At 40.6% G+C, this 22141-nt stretch overlaps 4 protein-coding genes and 1 long non-coding RNA gene across 8 annotated transcripts; 2 read left to right on the top strand and 3 right to left on the bottom strand.

The window, feature by feature from the left end:
• Positions 1 to 708: 708 nt before the first annotated feature.
• Positions 709 to 5093, top strand: dhrs1 (dehydrogenase/reductase (SDR family) member 1). Its single transcript, XM_040044862.1, has 9 exons — positions 709 to 857; positions 1429 to 1581; positions 1783 to 1926; positions 2053 to 2132; positions 3117 to 3249; positions 3342 to 3485; positions 3576 to 3645; positions 3856 to 3936; positions 4491 to 5093. The coding sequence occupies exons 2-9, from the start codon at positions 1438 to 1440 to the stop codon at positions 4625 to 4627; spliced, it is 933 nt and encodes a 310-aa protein (XP_039900796.1). The 5' UTR covers positions 709 to 857; positions 1429 to 1437; the 3' UTR covers positions 4628 to 5093.
• Positions 5094 to 5678: 585 nt separating this feature from the next.
• On the bottom strand, positions 5679 to 6305 carry LOC120741807. The gene is made up of 2 exons (XR_005697699.1): positions 6158 to 6305; positions 5679 to 6065 (listed from the first exon to the last, which is right to left on the bottom strand). It is a non-coding gene; the product is annotated as an uncharacterized LOC120741807 (long non-coding RNA).
• A 115-nt stretch (positions 6306 to 6420) lies between these two features.
• On the top strand, positions 6421 to 11274 carry homeza (homeobox and leucine zipper encoding a). Its single transcript, XM_040044848.1, has 2 exons — positions 6421 to 6801; positions 7978 to 11274. The coding sequence occupies exon 2, from the start codon at positions 8005 to 8007 to the stop codon at positions 9955 to 9957; it is 1953 nt and encodes a 650-aa protein (XP_039900782.1). The 5' UTR covers positions 6421 to 6801; positions 7978 to 8004; the 3' UTR covers positions 9958 to 11274.
• On the bottom strand, positions 10973 to 18113 carry LOC120741805 (RING finger protein 212B-like). 4 transcript variants are annotated; one of them, XM_040044863.1, is made up of 13 exons: positions 17982 to 18112; positions 16872 to 16984; positions 16701 to 16750; positions 16533 to 16607; positions 15778 to 15884; positions 15584 to 15686; positions 15471 to 15499; positions 15350 to 15390; positions 15213 to 15237; positions 15069 to 15132; positions 11958 to 12009; positions 11794 to 11824; positions 10973 to 11672 (listed from the first exon to the last, which is right to left on the bottom strand). In XM_040044863.1, exons 2-13 carry the CDS (start codon positions 16969 to 16971, stop codon positions 11609 to 11611), a joined length of 741 nt encoding a protein of 246 aa, XP_039900797.1. In that variant the 5' UTR covers positions 16972 to 16984; positions 17982 to 18112; the 3' UTR covers positions 10973 to 11608. The 4 variants fall into 4 exon arrangements, 3 of the variants coding, with proteins under 3 accessions (XP_039900797.1, XP_039900798.1, XP_039900799.1); XR_005697698.1 differs by having other exon boundaries at positions 11641 to 11672; positions 15069 to 15124; positions 17982 to 18113; XM_040044864.1 differs by lacking the exon at positions 16533 to 16607 and having other exon boundaries at positions 17982 to 18113.
• Positions 18114 to 19534: 1421 nt separating this feature from the next.
• On the bottom strand, positions 19535 to 21481 carry LOC120741867 (zona pellucida sperm-binding protein 3-like). Its single transcript, XM_040044960.1, has 9 exons — positions 21347 to 21481; positions 21073 to 21239; positions 20893 to 20996; positions 20700 to 20788; positions 20442 to 20622; positions 20253 to 20358; positions 20085 to 20170; positions 19862 to 19953; positions 19535 to 19792 (listed from the first exon to the last, which is right to left on the bottom strand). Exons 1-9 carry the CDS (start codon positions 21408 to 21410, stop codon positions 19737 to 19739), a joined length of 945 nt encoding a protein of 314 aa, XP_039900894.1. The 5' UTR covers positions 21411 to 21481; the 3' UTR covers positions 19535 to 19736.
• Positions 21482 to 22141: the final 660 nt, after the last annotated feature.

The following is a 22141-nucleotide window of genomic DNA, read 5'->3' as shown; positions in this document are numbered from 1 at the left end:
TTGTAAGTATCTGAAAATGAATGGAATGGAATCTGCAGCAGTACAGCACGGCAGAGATAAACGGATATGAACATTCACACCAAAGTAAAAGAAATCTGCAAAACTGCATCTGTGAAAGAGACAAACATCGTTTGAGGTTATTGCTTCCATCGATGTGTGGTTCACTGATACAGGTTCTTCCCAGAGAAGCGACCAGAGGCCTAAATGGGTGACTGTTACATTTACAAGAGCCTAACTTGTAATTTGAACAAAAGAATTTCATGTTTCTATCATGAACAGAATTAAATCGTGAAGGATCTGCATAAAATTCAACAACTTAATTTATTCTTTCTTTATTCCATCTCCTATGTGGGTATGAGTTTCTGTGAGTTTGACTCTAATTATGTGTTTTGTTGTATGTATATCGTCATAAGTGTTTTGTGAGTGTTGTTGCTCATCACAATAATCAGATAGGCTCATGGAGTTTTTAAAAATTGCAGACCTAATATTGCACTCTCCTTGGCATATCAAAACACTAATATGACAAATATTTTACGTACTGTCCCGTCATATGTACTAAATATACTAAAGTAGTGCACGGTGAGCGTATTCTGGGGAACCTGGACGATGCTATTCGAACGAAGGCGGAAGTTAGTACCAGTGAATCCTCTTGCATTCGTTTTTTCGTCTGTCGTCTTCTCGCGATATTACAGTAGACTGACCCTGGTTATTGCAGAGTTGAGTCTCTACGGCAAAATAAAAAAGCAGTCCAGACGAGCTGCGGTACTATCGCTCATACATTTCCTTGTCCTGTTGTTATTGAGACCTGACAAACCAGATCCTGCGCGTGCTGTGTTGGACGGTATCATTTTGTACAGGTGAGCGGCTTCGGTTTATTTATTATTATTATTATTATTTTTTTTTAACTATGTGCCCTGTTAAATAACTGCACAGGACTGACACTCATTATGATTTGAGATATAGCGTGACAGCGAGCGCGTTACATATAATGTTAATGCACGTCAGCTAGAAGCGCTTTGACATCGTGTTGAACTTTCCTCTGGTAAAATCAACATCAGCTTCGTTGTTAGATTTTTATTGTGTTATCAGGGTAAAGTTCATGTAATCCTTGTGTAAATAGTCTTTTAACTTATTGCAGATATATCAGAGTGATTATCTATTATGATCATCAGTGTTGGTTGTAAACTTCTTATGCAAAATGCTGTGTAACACTGACTGGACCTAAAACACTCATGTAAGGAATGCTGTCACTGCTCTTACTTCCAGATAAACTCTGGACAATGGTTCTATTATGCAATCATGTTGCAACGCCTTTTAAAGTTCCAGCTGACTTTTGATCACATGTAACCCTTCATGTTGGGTATTTTGCTCACATGGTGTAATGGATCTCACTGCTGATTGTATATGGTGTTATTACTGCTCCTCCAGACACTGAAGATGTCCCTGTCTGGCTGGGTATGCGTAGTAACTGGTGCCTCCCGGGGCATTGGCAGAGGAATAGCTCTCCAGCTGTCTGAAGCAGGAGCCACAGTCTACATCACAGGACGCCAGGAGAAGACTCTGAAGCAAACTGCTGCACAGGTGGGCTTTTAACACTTGGAGTCTTCTAATAATTAGACAGGAGGCATTTTTAAATGCAGCTTATTGCATCGTGGCTTTCATTTGTGATTAGTGGAGTAAGTTCCGAAGTAAAGCAGATCCTCCCCTCATGTCCCATATCAGTGTTGCAGCTAAAGTGTTGGCTCGTTCTGCTATGTTATTATTTCTTCACTGTTGACACAGGTGACGGAAAGGGGTGGGAACTGTGTACCAGTTATCTGCGATTCCTCAAAGGAGACCGACATTCAAGGACTTTTTGAGCGAATTAGACAGGAACAGAACGGCAGACTGGATATACTGGTTAATAATGCCTATTCTGGAGTACAGGTTGGATCACTAATGCTTTATCATTTCCTGGTAGAATTATTTCAGAAGCACCTAATATGGAGTAAATCTGCGTGAATGAAATGAAATGTGTGCTTTACTTTAACAAAACACGTGGTATTGTTTCAGGATATCTTTGAGAACATGGGTAAGAAGTTCTGGGAAACTGAGCCTTCTATTTGGGATTCCATCAACAACGCAGGCCTCAGGTACTGTGTGCTTGGGTGTTTAATCATGAGATAACTCACTCATTGTGAGCATCAAACGGCATCCTATCATGTAACAACTGGCCAATACACAGATGCTAGAAAAAAAAGTTATATATTAATATTATTAATAATATTTGCAGGTCATTAAATGAAATAAGTATTTGATCCTCAAACAAAACTTGAGTACTTGGTGGAGATATCCTTGTTGGCAAGCACAGCAGTAGGATGTTTCTTGTAGGCAATCACCAGGTATACATGCATCTCAGGAGGGATTGTGGCCCACTTCTCTTTACACAAATGACTTCTGTTTGGCAACTCGGAGCTTCAGCTCAGAGATCTGGCGACTAGCTAAGCCACTACATGACCTTAATGAGCTTCTTATTTAGCCACTCCTTTGTTGGCTTGGTGGTATTTGGATCATTGTCATGCTAGAAGACCCTTCCACGACCCATCTCCAGTGTTCTGTCTGAGGGAAGGAGGTTCTCATTCAGGATTTTACAGTCCACGGTCGTGTCCATTGGCCCCTCATTGCAGTGAAATTGTGTTGCATGTTTAGCAGAAAAACAGCCTCAAAACATAATGCTTCCACCTCTGTGCTTTTGACCATTGGTCACCATCTCTTTGGGTCATATTCATTATATTTCTTCCTCCAAACACAACGAGACCTTAAGTTTTGGTTTCATCTGACTACAGTACTTCCTCCAAGCTTTATTAGACTCATTAAGGGCCTGTTCATGTGCATTCTTGAGAAGGGCAGATTTTAATTCATTACAGCATAGTGTGTTACCATTGGTGTTCTTGGTGTCTTTTGAGATGATCCACTACATGATCCACTACCATACTGTTCAACTCTTTGGAAGTGAGCAAACTTACAAATTCAGCAGGAGATCACATGATGCACACAATCCAACCTAGAAATGTTTTGAAATAAAGTAAATGGTAGAAATATTATATGACTTACTTAAGTTTTTCGACATCTGGCAGGGGGCACTATTTTTTCTCAGTTTACGCAGCCCGGTTGATGGTGGCTCAAGGTCGGGGTTTGATAGTGACCATTTCTTCTTTTGGAGGGATGCGGTACCTCTTCAATGTGCCATATGGTGTTGGTAAAGCTGCTGTAAGTTGTCTTCTTGATCAAGTATAACATGTGTTACTGATATTACTTTCTGATTGTTTTAAAGGCCTTTATTTTTTGTGGTTTGTTCCCAGTGCGACAGACTGGCATCAGACATGGCTATCGAGCTACGCCGCAGAGGTGTAGCTTCTGTCAGCCTGTGGCCAGGAGCGGTAAAAACAGAACTGGTGTCTCAGTTGATACTAGCGAAAGAGTCACCGTTAGGTGACCAGTCTAAGGTAGATTCCCTGTAATGAAAACTCCTTTTTCTGGTTGCTGCTTCAATTGTAAGCTAAACTTGTGTTTTTTGCTTTTTTTCTCCCCAACAGTTTAAAAACGTTTTTGCTGATGGAGAAACCACAGAACTGAGCGGGAAGTGCATTGTTAACATGGCAAAAGGTACAACTTCAGAAATTGGTGCTCACCTCACAGTGAGACTGTTAAATAGACACCAACACCCCCCTGATGGACATTAAAATGTCTTTCTGGGAGTTATTGTTTCTAAGAAACAGATACCTTAAATGCTGAGGAATTCTCAAGAGTATTTTGAAAATGCTTTTTTAAGTGCACGCAAAGAAACCATATTTTGATTTCCTTTTTGCCCGACAGATAAAAATCTGATGTCACTGACTGGGAAAATACTCATGACTTCTGATCTGGCAAGACGCTATGGAATAAAAGATGTCGATGGTAAATTTGTGATTTCTTTTTTAAGATTTGAATATCTTAAACTTCACTACTTGGCGCTTAACAAATCTATTACGCAAGCTTTATGTCCCAGTTGCTCTAACATATCAGTACTGGTAATAAGCAAAATAATTTTTAATGTATGGTTAATCCATCAGTGTGCACAAGCTCTTTAATCGAAATTATATTTGTAATGCTAAAATATAATTATTGTTGTTGTCCATTAGCTTTCAAGTGTACCGTTTTACAAAAATCAGAGAAAAATGTAAAGCACATTATTATTTTTTGATTAACAGGCCAAATTACAGTTATTTACTAACATCCTTAAACGGGAAAATTAGTTTTAGTGGTTGAATGTTATGCTTGATTCATTTCTCAGAGAAACCTAGTGTAGCGGCTCAAATTTGGGAATAAACACGTGAATTATTTTGTTATTTTCTTAATAGATACTATAATTTATTTGTTTTAAGCAAGTTTTAGACAGACTTTTAAATATTGGTGGTCTAATAAAGTTTATTAAGAACCGTACTCTGAACTTATTGTCTGCTTACCCACAGGTCGAAGTGTAGCTGATTACACTTCGATTAAATACCTCCTGTCCCAGGTCCCGTACCTGTCCTGGCTGTCGGTTGTCGTGCCCTCATTCGTACGTGTGCCACGCTTCGTGATGACCCTGGCATTCAGCCGGTTCTAAAGATTTCCTACATAAACTCTCTAATGGCAGTGTTCTCTACAGTCGCCATTTTGTTTACTAACAGTTGAAGGGTGACGAAAGACTTAAGATGAGCACTTTTTTTAAAGGAATGTTTATCATTTTACATATGTGCGCACACACAAACACACACCCCTGTGTAAGTACTTAATGACTGTGATTCTGTGGTGGTGGAGGTAAATGAAGTAAATACAAAGGATGTCCCTGTATAATTTTCCTCAGATGAAGACACAATGTGAAAACCTGAATGTCTTATTATAACTACATATTATGGTTTTCTTATATATTACGAAGCTACGAATGATATTTCAGAAACACAAAAGTGTATTTTGCACTTATTTTTGCATTTTATAAAAACTGTATTACGTATTCTGGACACACAGTACTGCTAATACTGCACCTGGCTGGCTAAATAACAACCAGTTAAATAAATGAGTGTTAACCTGTTGCTGTTTATTTGTTTTGTTTTGTTTTGTTTTTTCAAAATATCAAAATTGAAAAAAATCTAAATTGAAGATTTTTTACTTTGCAGACATTTAAAAGAATGAAGGCTTAAGTTATCTTGGCTTTACTTGTCCGATCTAGCAGTTATGCCCATCTTTTATAATATTCATGCTTCCAGGTCTGACAAGTGAAGCCAATGTGGAAATGCCTTTCTTTCTAATAACCAAGAGGGGGCAACTGTTACATGTAGAAAAACAAGACCTCCTGTGATATTCTATGGTAATACAGCCATTATTTCCCTTGCTCTGTGCCTATGTCAACACTCTCATGGTCCCCAGTAGAATCACAGAGCAGGACAAGCTAGTTTTTAAAATGTGATTGACTCGTCATTAGCCAAAGAACAAACAATCTCCCTAAATTTCACAGTCAGATCCATCCTGTGCTCATGATGCCTAGAAATGCACAGCTTGAGATTTCACAGCAGGACTTCCCTAAGCAAGGACTGATACCACAGAGCTGTGTACTTCCAACTTGTCTGCAGTTGCAAGTATCACAAAGATGGTTTTGAGAATGTTGAACAGTGTTTCTGTGAATTTCATCTGTGGACAGACTTTATTAACACAACAGTGTTACAAGGTGAAGTCACAAAACATGAGAGGTGTGAAACGTGACAGATGTTCAGAGATAAGTGTAGACCATGAACTCAAGAACTTCAAACACGTGTACATCAGTAAGATAAACCCTTACTTCTGTTGTTAGTTTGCGAGTTCACACAGAGCCACTTTAAAAAAATATATACCGAAATCAAGTCTGTGCAATGCGAGTTGTTGTGTTTACTAAATATTAAATATTCAGTGAACTGTTCTACTTCATTTCTCTGTGTTTCGTTAACTTGTAAACCCACAGATGGCCAAAGGTAAGGATCCTAAATAGTTTGTAAAACCAGGATCAAAGAGCCGGTTCCTAACGGGAGTTCCTGGAAGAGAAAACAAACAAAAAAAGATGCTGACGAGAAGTACTCCAAGTCAGGCGGGGAGAGTTGATGGATGACCAAATGATCAAATTTACCAAGATGACTGTAGTCGGAAATCACATCAAATTTTTGTCGGCCGCTTAGGACAGCGGGAGGGCGGAGGGGAGCTCTGATGGGTGGTTGACGTGAAACTGTTTAGCCTACTGTTAGTGATATATTATACAGGCGCTTCCTCCCTCCAATCCAAGGCCTGCTTTTCATGGACTGGCACACCCACACCCCGCCGTCACTGTTGGAGAGTCAGTTGGGCCTTCTGGTCTTCCTGGTCCTCAGCTCCGCCTCGCCTCGATCTGGCCGGACAGGGGAACCACTTCACAGTTAAAGAACAAAAGCAACAACGGGAGGACCGAGTGGCACGAAATAACGGCGGCTCGGATTAAGAGTCTCACGGATTGGAGCTTTGTGCCGTCTTCGGCAGGAATTAGCCGACGACTGAACTCCTAGAAAACGCGACAAACTTGGTCGCCTCGGATCTTTGTATCCTGACCGTAATCCGTCGAGGTGCTTGATAAATAAGACAAGGGTCAAACAAACGGACGGACGGTATCGTTTCCCAGCTCTGCCTTTAAACTTCGGCCATATAAAGCGAGGTGCCAGGAGGGAAACCTGATTTTCTTCGCTTTTCCTTTCGCTCAAACGGACCTCGGGAATAAAAAAAGGGCTTGTTTGGCATTTTTTGGTAAGTTTATTTTTATGTTTCACTGAAGCGTGTCTGACGACGAAGTGCGCCTGTGCAGTGTGAAGCGTTTTAGTTAGTACGCCATAAAGAGGGGGGGAGACGCTGGACTGCTATTGTAGCTGACACGGTCAACATTTTTGAACTTTTGGAGCTTTTTCTTCCGCGAAAACAAAAACATGGTGTCTAAACTCCCAACGGTTTAGCGGGTAGGGGGATGAGTAAGACATGAAATATATATTTAAAAAAAAAAAAAAGATTGTGGGGGTCGCCACATGATCTCATCCCCGTGGGTTTAGTCTACCACCAATGAGTAATCCAGTGATTTCATAATTGTTAGCTAATGTTTGTGTTACACTTCAGCATTTCTTTTGTGGTTCAGGCGACCTAATCGCCGGCAGTGGCGTAACCTCGCAACTAAATGCGCAACTATTGCTCTTCCAAATTAAGAGTAGCCTTCATATTATGAAACTGTACGTTGTGAGGTGTCTCCACCCCTGATTGATATAATTGAATAAAGACTGCAGTGGGACAAAATGTCAAACAGTGGTCTAGCACTTATACTGAATCACTGTTTCATGTATGTAATAGAAGCTTTTGTGAATAGTTGGAAGCAACACCTGTTGCTTAAAAGCAATTTGCTAATAATGGTATTAATCACCTTAGAACTACTTTAACTAGGAATATTTGATTGTTAATAGTGTGTCTGGACTTAGACTCGAGTACGACAATGCAAATGTTTTGGTGGCTGCCTTTGTGAAGAGGCTACACTTATCTCTTCGAACTGAGAACTTGGAAGTGGAACAAAGCCTGAGTGGGAAGGGGCGAGAAAGCAGACTGTGATGGATTGCTCATTCTGCCCCCACCCTTTGCGGCCAGTCCCCCCACTCATACAAAACAAAAGTCAGCCATCACACTCTGGGGGAGGGGAGACCCAGTCTGGATAGAGTGTACCACTAGTTTCATTGAGAGTTCAGAATAAGGAGCGCAGGGTGGGGGTGGCAGCTGTCCCATAATTGACTTTGAGAATGAATGAGAACATGGCGATCTTAAAACATCTGAGTCTGTACTCTTGAGAGGATGTAGGCCTTCCTTTTGCGATGATCTTATCTTTAGTTTAAACAGTTTGGCAGCTGGGAAAAGCGCAATACTAAATTATGGTTTCTGATTCTTTTCTAGGTGAAAGCACACATTTTGATAGCCCAGATGGCTACATACACTGAACATAACGGCAGACATGGACTACCTTTGGACATGAAGGAGATGCTAGAAGAAAAAGTAAAGACAGAATGTGAAGAAAACCTTGAATCCAAATGCTCATCCAAGGATTTGCGTGACTCTCCCTGCTCAGCTGAAAGCAACACAAGTGGGGTGGCTAGTTTCACCACCAACCACAACTCAGTTGTGTGCCTGCCTCTAGTGTCAGAGGGACTGAAACTGGTATGGACACAGTCTGATCAGACCCGTGAACTCGACACCATCTCAGAGCTGGTCAAAGCCTTCAACTTATTTCCCTACCCGTCGTCTCGGGAGGTTAGCGCTCTAGCCCGGGTCTGTGCCTTGCCACTGGACAAAGTTAAAGTGTGGTTTATGGTGCAGAGAATTAAATATGGAATTAGCTGGTCCTCGGAAGAAATTGAGGAGACACGGCGAAAGCTGGCAGTGCCGGAGCTTTGTGATGACTCAATTGAAACAAATGAGGAAGACAAAATGAAAAACGACACAAGTTATGAGGAATTGGTAATTGAAGACAAGGATAGTGAAGAAGAGGACAGTGCTCTTTCTAACTACCCACCTCAGACAAACGGCCCAAAGTGTGAGTCACTAGATTCATACAAGCCAGCCAAATCCAGCACACCGTGTTTCAGCTCAACCCTCCCACCACCTCAGGATTCGTACTTCTACCACCCACCAGCAGACACGCCAGCAGCCGATGTTTCCTTTGACCTTTCAGACTCTTCTCCACGACAGCACCGCCATGGACGCTACAAAAAGTCTAAAGCTCAGCTTGCTGCCCTTCGCAAAAGTTTTCTAAGAGAGAACTGGCCTGCAGAGGCAGAGCTTAGACGCTTGCAGGAAGAAACGGGGCTGAGCCGTAACGACATTCGTAAATGGTTCAGTGACAGTCGTTACCAGCTGCGCGTCGGTCGAGGAAGCCTGGCAGCAGCCCAGAACTTTTCTCAGCAAGCTGCTGTGGGAAGTAAACATGATCAACAGTCTCAGCCTCTTCCACTTATTACTCAAAAGTCTCGTCAGCTGAATGGGGCGAAAGGCCATGAGCCAGCACGTAGCAATGGGATTAGAAATTCACACTTCTTCCAGACCTTTTTGTCAAATAGCCTGGAGGCATTTGGGGAAAGGGTTCTTGAGGCACAAGGGCATGATGTTATTGAGGATCTTTCAGGGGAAGGAGACACTTTCAAAGATGAGGAACAGTGTGATGAACGACCCTTACAGTTGACAAAGACTTGCAAGATTGAGCCAGATGTTCCCCTGGAACCATTAAGTATATCCAAATACTCTCCTTATTCTTCCCCCTCAGACAGCCCACCATTGTCTGTCTCACCTAACAAACCATTTTCAAACAAAATCACCACATCAAAGAAGCTAGGCCAGTCAGCCAAAACCAGTCCCTCCACATCTACATCCCCTGCCCTCACTCCTGCTGGGCGACCAAGAAAGACCAAGGAGCAGTTGGATGTGTTAAAGCAGCATTTCTTGCGTTGCCAATGGCCTAAGAGTGAAGACTACACTGAACTTGTTAAGCTTACTGGTTTGCCGCGGGCAGATGTTATTCAGTGGTTTGGGGACACACGCTATGCTGTCAAAAATGGCCAGCTGCGCTGGGTAAAGGGGGTCCGTGATCAGTTCTTGGCAGAGCTGGCTTCCCAGCAAAGTAGCTGCGGTTTAACAAACGGAAGTGGAACATCCTCTCGGCCCGGGGGTAGCCGTAAACGAAAATCTCAAGCAAATGGAAGGAGTGCAGATTCCCCAGATATCCAGCCGTTGGTTAACTATTACCTTTCAAATGGCACACTACATGAAAAAGACCTTGATTCTCTATGCAAGAAATCGAGAATGAGCTACCAGCAGGTGCGGGATTGGTTTGCAGCTCAGGACGTTGGGGAAACTGAGCAGGAATCTATTGTTGTTACTTAATAACATTTCTACAAGTTGAGGTGCTCTTCAAATAATTTGCACCATGAAGCATAAATATTACTTTGGTTAATATTGCTTTAACTGAGCAGGTTTGTAACATTCAGTCTTCCCACTACAAGCCCAAAGTGAGGTTTGTGTTTTATATGTGCTGCATTCCCTGCTTTCCCTAATATATTTGGACTTGAAATACCATTGTGCTGCCTACATTACTGTAAATAGCGCAGCAACTTGTACACTGGTTTGCTTTATTTTTTGAGCTTATTATTTTTGTTTAGATATCACTACAGAATTTCTAGTATATTATGTAGTTTTATAATTTAAATTGGTTGTACATTTGGTACCTAACTGTAGCAAACAACCTACTGCTCCATAAAATGTCTACATTGACAAATTTGTTGACTGATCACTGTGTGTAACCATTCCTTTATAGCCAACAAGTCCTCATCATGAAAAGCACACTGGACATGCACACTTTAAATTGACGTCTTGCACTTTGGTTTATGATCCTGCTGCCGTTATGTTAATTAAATCCAATTATTTCACAGAACATAAATTCCTAATTGTACAGTGTTGTTCTTGATACTTTTAAACTCCTCACTTTTCTTTTTAAGTTACAGAAAATACAGCTAAATTTAATAGCTACAGCGTATTTTTGAAACACATTCCTCAATATCCATTTAGTCTCTCTGCTGTAATTCTTAGTAAATAAATAGCTTGCATACAAGTGCACCTTTGTGACAGTAACAGTCAACAGTACTAAGAATCAGCAGACACATCAATGGCATACAAACACCAACCCACTCATTGATTCAGTTTTGTTTTTTTGTTTTTTTTCTTTGGTTCCACCCCCCACCCCTATTCTGTCTTAGTAGTTAACTTTCAGGTTTATAATATAGACAAAAACAGTACTGTGTAATCCAAAGAAGTTTTGTTTTTCAGATAACATTATGATTCATAACCCAAGCATTATCAAATTGTCTTATCAGTTTATGTATTTATTAGTTATTTCCTTCATGGCTGTGTTTAAGAGATGAAAAATGTTTTAGTTGACATACCAAGAATGAAGTGGGCTTTAAACAGAGTCAGTTTAGTTTCTTAGAAATGCCTGGACAAAGGCTGGAAATGTTACGAAGCAGTGTGCATCACTTTGTTTTGTCATCCTGTTAGTCAGGAAAAAGCTAATGTGTCATACTTTGGGGAAATGTTCATAACATGTAGTGTCCTCCTTGGTTGATGTTCTCTTCCCCCCCCCCCTTGTTGGAAAACTTCTTATTTGCACATTTGTGTCACTGGAAACCAGTAAAGCATTGACCTTTATAACTGTGTGCAAAGTTTTTTGTTGTTGTTGTTCAATGTACTCTATGAATATATCTGACTATTTATTTTTAATCCATGTTAAGTTTTGTTGTGAGTGTGAACCACGTAAAATTAATGCATCAGCAGTGTACTTGCAGAAAGATTACGATGACTCCAACTAAGTTGTCAGTTTAATTCCTTAACAGAACAACATAGTAATATCAACTTCCATTAAAAGTAAAACAATGTATACACGCCTTTTTTGTTATCAGGGCAAAACCACACAAGAATTTCATAGTCCTAATGCACAAATCTCAACTAATGAACACATCCAGGGGTGTAAATAGACATTTAATCAGTGCCTAGGTGACTGAACTGATAATCCACTTATGAACTGTAAAAGACCAGGAGTCTGGGTTCTGGGGATGAAAATGAACTGACTCAGTAACATGTGAAAATATCAAAAGCTTTTATAAATCTGCTACAATGTTTGATAAAAGTTAGAATTTGTAAGTAGCTGCCAGGTAACTTTTCCCTCACCTGGTAGGTGTGCTTAATGATGTAGGTGTTCCTTTTTAAAACAAAGAGAAAGATTTTGATTGGGGATTGGAGGCGCACAGTATCCAATTTGATACAGCACATTTTCCAGTTTGATCACAGCATCCATGGCAGAGCTAAAAGAGTGTGTTTGCAGCCACACTTACTGTATTCATGAAGAGAACTATGGCTGGAAACTGAAGCAGCTGATCCAGGAGTCTGACAAAACACAAGCACAAGAAAGTTTCCTTTGGTTTTTAATTTTGTAACTTCAACATTCTAAATGGAACCTTCAAACACATAATCCCCCCCCCCCCCCCCCCAAAAAAAACAAACAAACAAACAAACCCCAAAACAATTCAACAAAAAACAAACAAGCAAAAACATTTAGATCATTAAATGTGACTGCCTGGTTTATAGTCGGCTGTGGGCACAGACAGCTGGAGAAACGACAGCTGATTAGACATTCCTGCTTTACATCTGGGCACATGTGTGCCTGGTGCATAGTAATGTAAATTCTCCACAGATGAGTCTCCACAGACACAGAAACCCCCCTCAAAAAACAGACAGGCATGTGGACCCTCGTGCTTACTGTATGTCACAGACACCTAAGCGTCCCTGGACTCAGGGACACAGAAAGTAGAAAACCCGCTTTTAAGCTGTGACTTTTAGCTTCATAGTTCAACTAACCCTTCCAGGCAGCTCTTATTTGTGTGGTGACAGTAGATGAGACGACACATTAGCTTTATTAACAGTTGTAGCTCAAATCCGTGATGTTTAAACCAAGGAAGGGGGTTAATTTAAGCCCAGCTGGGCTTGAAATACACTTGTGTAAACCCTAAAGATGATGTTGATGATGAAGATGGTAAGTTTATGCCTTGAGAACAGAAACTGCTGCTTGGCAGTTAAAGCTGGTGCCTGAAAATGCTCACAAAGCTGACTGCATTCAACATTATTTACGAAACAGATGAGAACAAATTATTAGCTCTCCTATGAAATTTAACCTACTAGGACCTGGCATCCACATATATAGACATCACATTTTGGGTTGTCTAGACCAGTGGTTGTCAAACTTTTCACAGTGAGTACCACTTCATAAAATATATGGCTCTTGAAGTACCACCCTTACGGCCGAAATTGAAGTACAGTAGTATAGGCCTATTTAACACCACATACAGTTTACACAAGACAATTTTATTTCTTATATGAATGTTATTTATTTTAACTGTCATAAACAGGATGTGACGAGTGATAATATTAACAACTGTACTGCATTAAAACATTCACAGCAGGTGGGATATCCAATCTTTAAGTGAAGACCTGATGAAACCTGCTTCCGGGTCCAAACTACTCTTCATTTATTATGTCTGCTGTGTTTTTAACATGTTTTAATGCTTTGTATCTTGTTCTATTTAATCTGAACAAGCCCATAAAAAAAGTTATCACTGTTGGCCTCTCTCAGTTTTTATCATCACTATTCATTTTAAAGCTCAGTTTTTAAAACCTTACGATGTAACGACAGCCCAGCCCATGCAGCAGTATATTAATGACTAGCCTTATATTGCAGTTGTTCTCCTGTCTGAAGTTTGGTCCATTTACTGGAGTTCATCCTCCAGTATTACTGTGTTTATATTATGCTAACCATAGCTGTGTAGCCCACACATCATTATATACCAGCTAGCCCAACTTCAGTAACCCTACAAACACCACTGCTGTTTAGTTTTCTGTCTTCATTTATGTCGGAAGTGATAGCAGAGCTGTATGTCTTAATTTTTGCTGTGGCGGTTAAGCTGCTGAACCTCCTTCGTGGTTCGTGCACGTCAAAGCTCACTTTGCTCTTCGTGGCGTTTCAGCCGACGACACGAAATACCATCATGTGGTGGCCTCGCTGTCCACCCGCTGTGTGATGACCCTCCTCCAGGATCCGCCCACCCAAGGGAAATACACCGCTCTCAAGGCTCTTCTGGCTCCGGCTCCCAGAAGAGCCTCGGGAACTTTCGTGTCGTCTTTGCATACCTCTACAATGGTATATTATTTAATCTTTAAAAAACTGGGAGATTTCCCACATACCACCAGAGAGAGCCCAAGTACCACTAGTGGTACGCGTACCACAGTTTGAGAACCACTGGTCTAGACCACAATACTAAATTTTGCTCTACAAGGGCCTGATATCCACTTACAAGGACATTATACTGCCACTGTTCTATTGAAATTTAAAACGAATGTCCTCATATCATTTTTCTCAGAAACTACATCAGGTAAAAAGACAATTCTTTATTTTTACATTCATCAGGTGCCAATCAGCCCAAATCGCAAAGAGATATTAAAAATGCATGCCATGAAAGAGTGTGGGGCTTAGGAGCTTAAAGTAACTTTTTCTGAGAATCCTTTTTAAAGGCTTGAAACTTTCCTTTTTGATAGTTTATAGTAAGGGCTGGATTAGGTGACCCAGAATCCTCCCTTCGTTATGCTGCACTGGTGGGCTTCCCATGATGGGCTGAGTGTTTCTTCGTCACTCACCTTTCCCCCTCACTATGTGTTTGCACACCACTCTGCATTTAATTATTAGTCATTATTCCTCTCTGGCTCTCTTCCACAGCGCAAATTTTGTCCCGTCCTTCTCCCCTTATTTCCAATCAACGTGCTTAGAGGTTGTTTGCATAGAGGTTGTTTGATTGTTGGGGTTTGCTATGTATTATTCTAGGGTCTTGCATTACAATATAAAGTGCCTCAAGGTGACTTGTGATTTGGTACCATATAAATAAAATACAATTTATCTGAGTAACTGACTATTAGCTATTATAAGGAGAGGTAATAATGCTGATCTGGTAGTTTTTGGTTTCTGTGATGTAATTTTGTTTCTGTGTGCAAAGTAAAATAATGTAGGGATCCTAAATAAAATTAGAAAGTTTGAATAAGCTGTGATAGAAATGCATTTCTTTGTTTAACAGCACTTGGGAAATTCTTTTTAAAAAAATTTAAATTTTCATAGGAGAGCAAATAATTATAAAATAATAAATATAATATAATAATAGTTGTATTATATAGGTTTATTATTATTATTATAATATAATCATAGTTGTCAAACTCAATCTAATACTTTTTACCTTACAGTTATTTTTTAAGACAAACATGTCTTGATATATTTTCACTTTTGATCTGCATTTCCTTCACAAGTGCACTGCGAGCACACATTTATATGAAATTTTACTAGGATATATTTGGTCATTAAATTTAGGTTCAATAAAATAATACACTGGGTAAAACTGGAGACTTACATTGAGGGAGAGACTAGGACCTCTGTGCATGTTCCACCTCTGGGACTCTGCTGAGCCTATATGACTGACACACATATATCATATTTGAACAGTCACATGATACAAAGAAAGAAATCAACTACAACATGACAATCAAATGCTTACCTCATGGTTCTTGAACGAGGCGTAACTAGAAAAAAAAGAAAAACACAAGCTCAACATCAACATGAACCAGAAACGATTAAACTAAGCATCAGCGGTCAAACTGTAACACTTCAATCAACACAAATCACTGGGGTTACCTGGGGAGGTGACAGCCACAGGGAGGGACATCCTCTGAGTTCTGTAAATGAATGGGTTATTACTGCTTCATTTAAAAACTACAAATGAAGTGAACATGTTAAAATGAAAAAGAACTTTTACCCTTCAGTTTGAAATTGTCCTGGAGAGAGCTGCAGAGCAGAAGAAGACACTAATTCATTCAGATGAATCTTTTTGGTACTCTTGTTTTAAAAATTAGGCTTTTGAAGACTTACCCTCCATTGTGAAAGTGGCTTTTTCAATTCCATAGTTTCTTTCTTCACCTCTAAAAGCTGCTTTTTTAAGTCAGCATTCTCTCTTTGCAGGTCTGAGAGTTGCCTTGAAATAACAGAAGAAGAAGAAAATCACTGCAGTTGGATGGTTTTATTTACACTGCCACAGAGGAAATAATAGCAGACATTAAAATCACCTGTAACTCTGCTCGGTGACTTCTTTAAGGCGTCTTTCCAATTCAGCAGACTTGTGCTTGAATTGTGCCATGACTCTCTCCATCTGCATCTGCTGAAAGATGACAATCTGGGAACATGAAGACATTGTTACTAAATGATAATTCTGTGAAAAATGAACAAATCAAGTTTGACTAGTGGGTAATAGCTCAGAGATTCCCAAATAATCATAGCAGAGAGATGCATTTCATTTTTCAATCTGTAGCTAATGACATACCAAGTTAATAGTAATTGACTGCATACACTGGCATTTAACAACCTGCTATAACAATTAAAAGACACAGAGGCAATGGGGCTTGAAGTGGCACGATCTGATATCGTCATGTTGGTGTTGTTCCCACATCATCATAATAAATGTTGTTCCAATCACATTGTTGTGACGTAATACTTTTGCGGGTTTGGAAAAAACACTGTAAATAAAAATCTACGTAACTTGCGAGAAACCGCCTCTGTCCGCCGATCCAGCAATTTGAATTCTTTGCATTTCAGGATGCTGTTCTTTAATAAACGGTAAGCATTATACATATTGTCCTTGCAACATTGGAATTTCATAAATGAATGAATGGCTTGGCTTGCAAAAGTATTACGTCACAACAATGTGATTGGTCACTTGCAATGTTGAACCTGAAACAACATTTATTATGATGATGTGGGAACAACACCAACACGACAATATCAGATCATCCCTTGAAGTGCATGCTGCCTGGCAGGGACAGACCTGACACATGTGCTCTAGCCGTGATTGGATGAGCTTCACTGGGTCGTTGAAAAACATTTTTTCCTGCGGCTTCATCTGAAGCAGAAATACATCCACATGACAAAGAATGTTGGATGTCTGAATTAAAGTCAAACAGTAAGCTGCTCTGATTACGTCAGACTCACCAACCTCATTGATAGCCAGATAGCTGCAGCTGGCCCCACATACAGTGCACGGATCTAAAGCAGATGGGGAGGGTTTTTTTTTAGCAGCCTCAAACTTTGAGTTGCACTGCATCACAGTGGAGACATACTCATGAGGAAGTCTAGTTACAGCTCAGAAGCAAATGAACTCTCTCACTTGATTTAACGCATGCTTCACAGAAAATGTGGCCACAGCTGGACGCGGCAAACGTGGATCCTCTTCTTTTGAAGCACTGGTTACAGTGGAACCAGACCATTTTTGTGTGTTTCCTAAACACACACACACAAAACAATCAAACAGACACAAGATTATTGCCCAGTTTACTGCAGAAGAACTGGCCCTTATTTACCTCCCCTTCTTTTTGAGCCAGAATAAACTGTTGCACACGCACCTGTCTTTAATAGTTTCATGGGACTCTTAAAAAAAACAGCTGTGATCTTATTATCTGCAAGACCCCCATCAGTGCAAAATTTTATACCACACTCTTTTTGTACAGCTTTTTTTTTTCCTTCCTCATATTACACACTGGTAGCTGCAGGTAGTCCAACTTAGAAACAGAACTTATGTGTTGTCTTGCACACAACTCAAAATTACTCACATGAAATAATTACATAAAAGCCAAACCAGAGTTCAAAGGTAGGAAGGATAAAAGGTGATGGAAAAGGAGTAGCATGAGAAGAGGAAGCCCAAGAATAGTAATTTCAGATGAAACATGTCCAACTGTGGTAGAGCATGTTTTTCTTCTGGGAGTGGTTGGTTAACAAAACATTTTGAGGGGATTTTTTATTTCCTTCTGTGTATGCTTTAACGTCATTCCTGCGTGTACAGTGGAATCTTTTTTTTAACTTTATTAATCAAAATACTCAGTCTGCAGAGGCTTTCACGAGAGACGTCAGGATTTTATTCGAGCTTAACAATGCATATTTCAGTCTTTATATTAACTTATCAATTTGTATCCCTTCATTAAAAAAAACTAGAGAACAGAAGTAATTTAAAAATATATTCTCAATGAATCCCTCTCAGTTTCCTCAATTACTCACTACAAAGGTGACTCTGACATTAAGCTAAAAAAAACTGGCTTTACTCACTGAAAACTAAGTTAAACTCAAACTGTCACAAAGTATTAGCTTGCTAGCTAATTAGCTTAAGTTGTAGAAAACGGCGCTCAATCAGCCAAACAACTGGAAACACTGGACACTGGCAAAACACTAAAAGAAAGGACCCTCATATTGGCTTCCTTTTTTTTAGGTGTCTTTCTAACCTTACCTGCTACACGGAGCCGCTGCTTTGACACAGGAGCAGTTAGCTCAGCAGTCCCCGCCTCGGGAACCCGGTCTGTGTTGTGATTGGCTAATGAATGATGACGTACGTGAAGTCTGTATTACATACACTTTCTCTTAAAACCAAGATCCGATATTAAAGTGGAAACGTTTAGAATAAGACCGTGCTAGGATTTACTATACACAAGTTCTGCTTCTCAAACAGCAGTCAAGGATATCATGCCTACCATCTCCAGTTTAATCAGTGTTTGGCTATAAATATTCGGAAGAATTTCCTGTCCGATTAACATAAGACGTGAGGAAAACGGGGACGCTGTGAAGCTTGTAAGTGCCCTCTGTTCCCAGGAATCTCTCTAGAAATACACTGCTCAAAAAATGACGGGAACACAAAAATAAGACATCCTAGATCTGAATAAATGAAATATTCTTATTAAATACTTTGTTCTTTACACAGTTGAATATGCTGACAACAAAATCACAAAAATTTTCAATGGAAATCATATTTAGCAACCCATGGAGGTCTGGATTTGGAGTCACACTCAGTATGAAAGTGGAAAAACACACTACAGGCTGATGCAACTTTAATGTAATGTCCTTAAAACAAGTCAAAATGAGGCTCAGTGTGTGTGGCCTCCACTTGCCTGTATGACCTCCCTACATCGCTTGGGCATGCTCCTGATGAGCTGGCAGATGATCTCCTGAGGAATTCCCCAGACCTGGGCTAAAGTTCCTGCCAACTCAGGGACAGTCTGTGGTGCAACGTCACGTTGGTGGATGGAGCAAGACATGTCCAAGAGTGCTCAATTGGATTCAGGTCTGGGAACGGGCAGGCCAGTCCATAGCACCAATGACTTTTTCTTGCAGGAACTGCTGACACATGAGGTCTAGCATTGTCTCACATTAGGAGGAACCCAGGGCCAACTGCACCAGCATATGGTCTCCAAAGTGTTCTGATGATCTCATCTCTGTACCTAATGGCAGTCAGGCTACCTCTGGCGAGCACATGGAGTCCGTTTCTGATTGTTTGAGCAGACACACACACACACACACACACACACACTACCTGAGCCACTTGTGTGGGTTGTAGACTCCATCTCATGCTACCACTAGAGTGAAATCACCTCCAGCATTCAAAAGTGACCAAAGCATAGGTACTGAAGTTGTCTGCTGTCACCACCTGCAGAACCACTCCTTTGAGGAGGTCTTGCTAATTGCCTATAATTTCCCACCTTTTGCCTATTCCATTTGCACAACAGCATGTTAAATTGACTGTCAGTGTTGCTTCTTGAGTGGACAGCAGTTCAAGTATGCTGGTGGTATTGCCTAGAATTCATATAGCATATTTAAAAATAAAATTTGACAAGCCTCGTTTATAGTGACTTTTATTCCATGTACTGAGTCTTTAGTCAACTCACATACAGCTTTCTTAGAATTCGTTGTCCCATTAGTTGCAAAATGCATGCCTTTGGATTTTGCTAGTTTGCATTTGAACATTGATCGCTCAGTACATTTGAATAACTGAATTAAAAGACACCCATGAATACTTAAAGGAAAGTCATTTATTTATGCAGCTTTGATACAATTGCACAGATCTGAAATGCAAAGGAAAGCACCGACAGCCTGGAAGTTAAAAACCTCAGATGAGCCTGAAGTCACGTGGATGGAGCCATTCTTGAGAGCCGTCCGAGAACAGGATGTCTGTACCACCATTTCAAGGAGAAGCTTGCCTTAGTGACTCATTCTAATCTGTGATAGTGAGTGGACCAAGGACTACGTTTTGTACTGCACCATGCTTCCCTGTGGAAAAAAAACAGCTTTGAGTCCTGTACAGCAAGACCACAGTTATAAAAGTGTAGAAATGTATACCTGTCACTAGATCCCTCGTCTTTCTGGCCTTGCAGCTGGACTCACAGCAGTCACATAGACTGCTGTGTGTAGGGTCGTCAAGCAACTCCCAACTGAAGTAGGCAGGAAGAAATAATCACTGAGCTTCTGCCGATTCCAGGACAATTTAGTCATAGCTCAGCATTCAAGCTTAACTACAACATATCCAGTACTAAAAAACTACGGAGTCAAGTATGCGTTTTACCCATAATCTGTGATGTAGTGGCAGGCCTTCTTAGTATTGCCAAGACCGTTGGGATCCCAAGCCACAAGGCTGCAATGAATAAACACCTGCAGGATGTATCGTATTCCACGATTAACCAACAATCTGCTTTGTTTCCTACATTCAGTTCTTGCAGTTAAAGATATTTACCTCTCCTCCCACAGCAAACTTGAAGGCTTGAAGGGATAGCCGGATCTCTGAAGTCTTTTGCCTGGGTTCAAATTTTGAGCGCGATTTCTTACTGTCGACAAGACATCTGAGGTTCCAGAGAAACAGATTATTTCAAGGTCTAGTCAACAAGAATACCCAAGTCAGTGCTTCTTGATAGCGCAAGTTTACCCCTTGTTGGTGATTAATGGGTATAGAGAACTTTCAGGCTGCAACTCAGATGTGGTGGCAGCTACACATTCATCAATGAGTAGCAGCAATGGCTGATGGGTCTGCTGCTCCACGCTAGCCATGATGGCGATGATTGAGCCCAGAGGGAATCTTGTAGATTCAGCAGGGCCTGAAAAGTCAGCTAGATTTACACAGAACAAGGTGAGTCGCAGGAATGTTTAGGACTGCTTCTATTTTCAGGCACTTTCAGATACCCACCATTCATGAGTCCAATATGAAATACTAGTTCTTCTAAACCATAGGTACTAAACACTGGCTCATAAACCAGGGGGTACCAATCTCTGGGCCTGCATGAAACAGGTTAAAAGGTTGCATTTTTTTTTTTTTTTTTTTTAAAAAACATCCATTTGCTTTTTTGTTCAGCATTCCATGTTACAACATGTCCACTTGCCTCTCATATTCACAGACAATCAAGTCAATGTACGAAGGGATGACAGAATTAGGTGGGGTAATGTACGTCAGGTCATTGGCGTAGATTAGTCGTTTGCCAGTAACCTGTGGGGAGGAAAGATGAGTCACCAACCTGTAGGGATAGACGGTTCTTTCATGCACGTAGTTCTGGGCTACTCACAAGCCTCCTGAAGTTACAGTCATTGAAGTCCACAGTGAAAACAGCTTCCCTGTCTGTGAGGCTTGTGGGAAAGCAGCTGCCCAGACGGAGCAGTGAAGTGTCCATCTGAGATCTACCATCTGTCCACACCAGTGTCACAAAACCACCTTTACAATCCAGTTTCATGTCTAAGTAGAGAGGGAGGCAGCAAAGGGGATAATTAAAAAAATAAAATTCTCACCCTTAAATTAAAAAAAAAAAAAAAAAAAGAAGCCATTTCTCATTTAGACATTACCTGCATTTACTGAAACTCTTGCCACCAGGCCCAAAACAGCTACACAATACCAAAGGGAGGCCATGATGACTGAACACTTGGTGCTGGCGCCACTGGTGATTTTATTCTCTTACTGGGGACAGGCTAATCAACAAAACCAGGTTCACCTGCTGTGTGTTTGCAGCTACAGGTGCAGCAGCAACAAGGTGTTTGCAATAAAGAGTTCAGTTGATTTTGATGTGATGTGAGTCACATGATGCAAATCTTAATATTTGTCCAGTTTAGTCAGTTTTACATCACATTACGATCATGAAAGCAGTAGTACTGTAGTCTGAGAAGGTAACGAGATGTTATATCAGTATGTGGCAATTTCAGATCTAGACAGTCAAATTCAGAAAACAAAACCGGAACATTTACAGCCGGCTTGTTTCACGTCATCTCACAGAGAGCTTTAGTATTAAACTCAAACAGACAGAGTCAAATGCCAGGGAATAAAAATAAGTTTTAAATCTAGTTTTAATGTTGGAATGCTGTTCCACAGTTTGGGGGCAAAAAATGTCTGAGTTTAACTCTAGATTGAGGGACAGTCTGAAACATCTGACGGTCTGATTGGAGGGACCTGGAGCATCACAGGGCTCTAAGAGGTCAGATATGTAGGAAGGAGTTAAACCATGAATGACTAAACAAACAGGAGGATTTTGAAATCAATTCTGAATCTCAGAGAGAAGCTAAAACAGGTGGCTGTGAGGACCCAAGGAAAAGCTGCACAAGCAAGAGACAGTAAAGTGAGCTGCAGTGTAGTCCAAATGAGAGGGA

The sequence above is a fragment of the Simochromis diagramma genome, unplaced genomic scaffold (genome assembly GCF_900408965.1).
Source record: "Simochromis diagramma unplaced genomic scaffold, fSimDia1.1 OVJJ01000663.1, whole genome shotgun sequence".
NCBI classification, from domain to species: Eukaryota; Metazoa; Chordata; class Actinopteri; order Cichliformes; family Cichlidae; genus Simochromis; species Simochromis diagramma.
Note: the sequence above shows the minus strand (reverse complement) of the source record. Positions and strands in the feature narration are given on the sequence as shown.

Coding starts and splice junctions, on each gene's coding strand:
- dhrs1 (XM_040044862.1), top strand. CDS start 1,438: ATGTCCCTGTCTGGCTGGGTATGCGTAGTAACTGGTGCCTCCCGGGGC. Junction 2,133..3,116: donor ATCAACAACGCAGGCCTCAG/GTACTGTGTGCT, acceptor GACATCTGGCAG/GGGGCACTATTTTTTCTCAG. Junction 3,486..3,575: donor CGTTAGGTGACCAGTCTAAG/GTAGATTCCCTG, acceptor TCTCCCCAACAG/TTTAAAAACGTTTTTGCTGA.
- homeza (XM_040044848.1), top strand. CDS start 8,005: ATGGCTACATACACTGAACATAACGGCAGACATGGACTACCTTTGGAC.
- LOC120741805 (XM_040044863.1), bottom strand. CDS start 16,971: ATGGTCTGGTTCCACTGTAACCAGTGCTTCAAAAGAAGAGGATCCACG. Junction 16,751..16,871: donor TGAAGCATGCGTTAAATCAA/GTGAGAGAGTTC, acceptor CATCTGCTTTAG/ATCCGTGCACTGTATGTGGG. Junction 11,673..11,793: donor TCATTAAGCACACCTACCAG/GTGAGGGAAAAG, acceptor TTTCATCCCCAG/AACCCAGACTCCTGGTCTTT.
- LOC120741867 (XM_040044960.1), bottom strand. CDS start 21,410: ATGGCCTCCCTTTGGTATTGTGTAGCTGTTTTGGGCCTGGTGGCAAGA. Junction 20,997..21,072: donor ACTGTAACTTCAGGAGGCTT/GTGAGTAGCCCA, acceptor TCCTCCCCACAG/GTTACTGGCAAACGACTAAT. Junction 19,793..19,861: donor GACGAGGGATCTAGTGACAG/GTATACATTTCT, acceptor TTTTTTCCACAG/GGAAGCATGGTGCAGTACAA.